General features: G+C 31.6%; 1 protein-coding gene across 1 annotated transcript in view; it reads right to left on the reverse strand.

The window, feature by feature from the left end:
* Positions 1 to 304: 304 nt before the first annotated feature.
* Positions 305 to 2,232, reverse strand: part of LOC117169859 (protein lethal(2)essential for life-like) — a 13,558-nt gene continuing 11,630 nt past the window's right edge. The window contains exon 2 of the mRNA XM_033356367.1: positions 305 to 649. Within this exon, the coding sequence (XP_033212258.1) occupies positions 305 to 649 (345 nt within the window). The remainder of the gene's footprint in view (positions 650 to 2,232) is intronic.

Genomic DNA, 2,232 nt, shown 5'->3' on the forward strand with positions numbered 1-2,232 from the left:
CTCTTTTATTCTTTTATTTTGTTCTGGCATAGCATCTGGTTACTTATCGTTCGATTACTAATTCGACGAGGGCATCACGCCAAATAAAAGGCAGAATTTTCTTTTAGTCAAGTTTATATTATTAAATATTGGTTATCATTTGTATATACAACATAGAGATTACAGATATGAAAAATGCTAAAGATTTTGGACACGTTTGAAAATTTAAAACCAATAACTAATACGAACGTGAAGGTGAGGCACGCATAACAAAAGAATGTGAAACATTAGCAAAAATTAAAGCGAATTAAATTAATAATCAATCCTATTTCTTTTCTAGTTTCTTTTCCAGTTTATTTTCTGGTTTATGTTCTCCTTCGCGAATCATAGGTTTGTCTGTTATCTTAATTTCGATATGTTTCTCGCGATGGTGCTTTGAATGGTGTTTCCTGGGGGCTGTAATGGTCAAAATGCTCTGCGATGATGAAAGGCTAGACTTGACCCGGCCAAGGTCACACTGTTGCGGTACTAGGTATTTTCGGGTGAATGTTCTTGCAACCCATCCGTGTTCGTCTTGTTTCTCTTCATGTTTACCTTCGACCATGACAAATTTGTCCACGACTTTCACGGTTTCCTCTTCGGGAGTAAATTGTTGTATGTCCAGAACAACCTGAAATATTAAATAAAAAGGATTATAAATTCGGTAGAAATACAAACTTTTTCATTACTTAATTTTCAAAATTGGTTCCTGAAAAGGGAGGAGAAATGAGTTGACACGCATTCTGAGCCCAATCAAAAACCGAGCGTCATGGTCCTGGAAAAGTGGTTCGACCTGAATGGTGTAAGCCCCCCCCCCCCCCTCCATCGCAGATGTTTTTGGAAACTAGCATCGGAAGTATTTTTAATTTTGTGTACAAAAAAATGTAAACTTGTATTTTTTTTTAGATTTTCTTGAAAAATATTAATTTTAGAAAAATCAGTATTTTTCGGGGGCAGTTTTGAAATTCGAAAATCGAACGAACCTCTTTTTATAACTAATGGAAACAGAAAAAAAGGCAGTGTGATTTGGCGTTAGGTGCCAACAGAAAAGGAGGTTGGAGAGGTTAGACTAAAAGTTCCAGATTGGAGAGTTTAGCATGGAGTTACCGATATAGTGTGTATACTTTATTTATTTAGATTTGTTCCTATTATAATTTGAAAAAGATGCTCTTTAAAAAATTCCAAAAAAAGAAATAAAATGTTGGACAAAAATAAAAAAAGAAAGAAAAATTAACTTGATTACTGGGCGTTTAATAAGATATTCTATTTGATTTTTAAGGGCATGTGACACACTCAAATACCTATATTCCCAACCTTACATTATCAGCTCACTGCTACTCAAATGAAGTACGTGAACGTAGTTTATAGTCTTCCAATACATTTTTTAAAGTTTCATTTCGATATTTCATTTTAAAAAAAGTTTTTAAGTTCAAAGACAATTCAGAAAGCAGAAAAGTGAGATCTGTGAGATACCACTGGGTAGGTATTTGATTGCGTCACATGCCCTTAATCTAATTTAAATTTCTTGAACTTCAGTTTTTTTTGTGACATTCACATAAATGTTAAGCTGTACGAAAATTCTATATATCTTCAACTGAATAATCCCGATACAAATTTTTATCATACAGTATAGAATAAAAAATATATAGCTTTACGTGACAAAGTATTCTGTTCTATGAACTTTTATAACACGTGTCCATGTATTATGTATAACACAAGTTGCTTTTAAATGTTAAGGGATTTCAAAAGATTCAAAAGATCTTTGGTGATTTGATAGAATTCTAAGGTACTTTAAGGCATTTTAATGTAATGCAAAGTATTCCAAAGAATTGCAAAAAGGACCTCGCACCAAATGTACAGTAAATGGCTTTTTGTGAAAAATTCGAAAATTTTTGTTTTGTTTTTTCAAACATGCAGAGAAAAAATTCGAAAGAAAAAACTAAGAAAAATGAATAGTTTTTCGACAAAAACTTGTCAAAGTTTCAATTTTTAAATGTATTTTAATAGAAAAATGCTTATTTTAGTAAAATATTTTTTTTCTCAAAAAATCTGATGGATTTGTCTAACAGTCTGCTTCTCATAATTGATTTCAAGATTAGAGGAGAAAATAACCTAAGATAAATCACATCGTACTTTTACAAACACGTCAAAATTATCTGAAAAATGTAAGTAAGTGCACTTACACTCAAACGATAATAATGGCAGTAATAATTA

Source organism: Belonocnema kinseyi, chromosome 3 (assembly GCF_010883055.1).
Source record: "Belonocnema kinseyi isolate 2016_QV_RU_SX_M_011 chromosome 3, B_treatae_v1, whole genome shotgun sequence".
In the NCBI taxonomy this organism is placed as follows: domain Eukaryota; kingdom Metazoa; phylum Arthropoda; class Insecta; order Hymenoptera; family Cynipidae; genus Belonocnema; species Belonocnema kinseyi.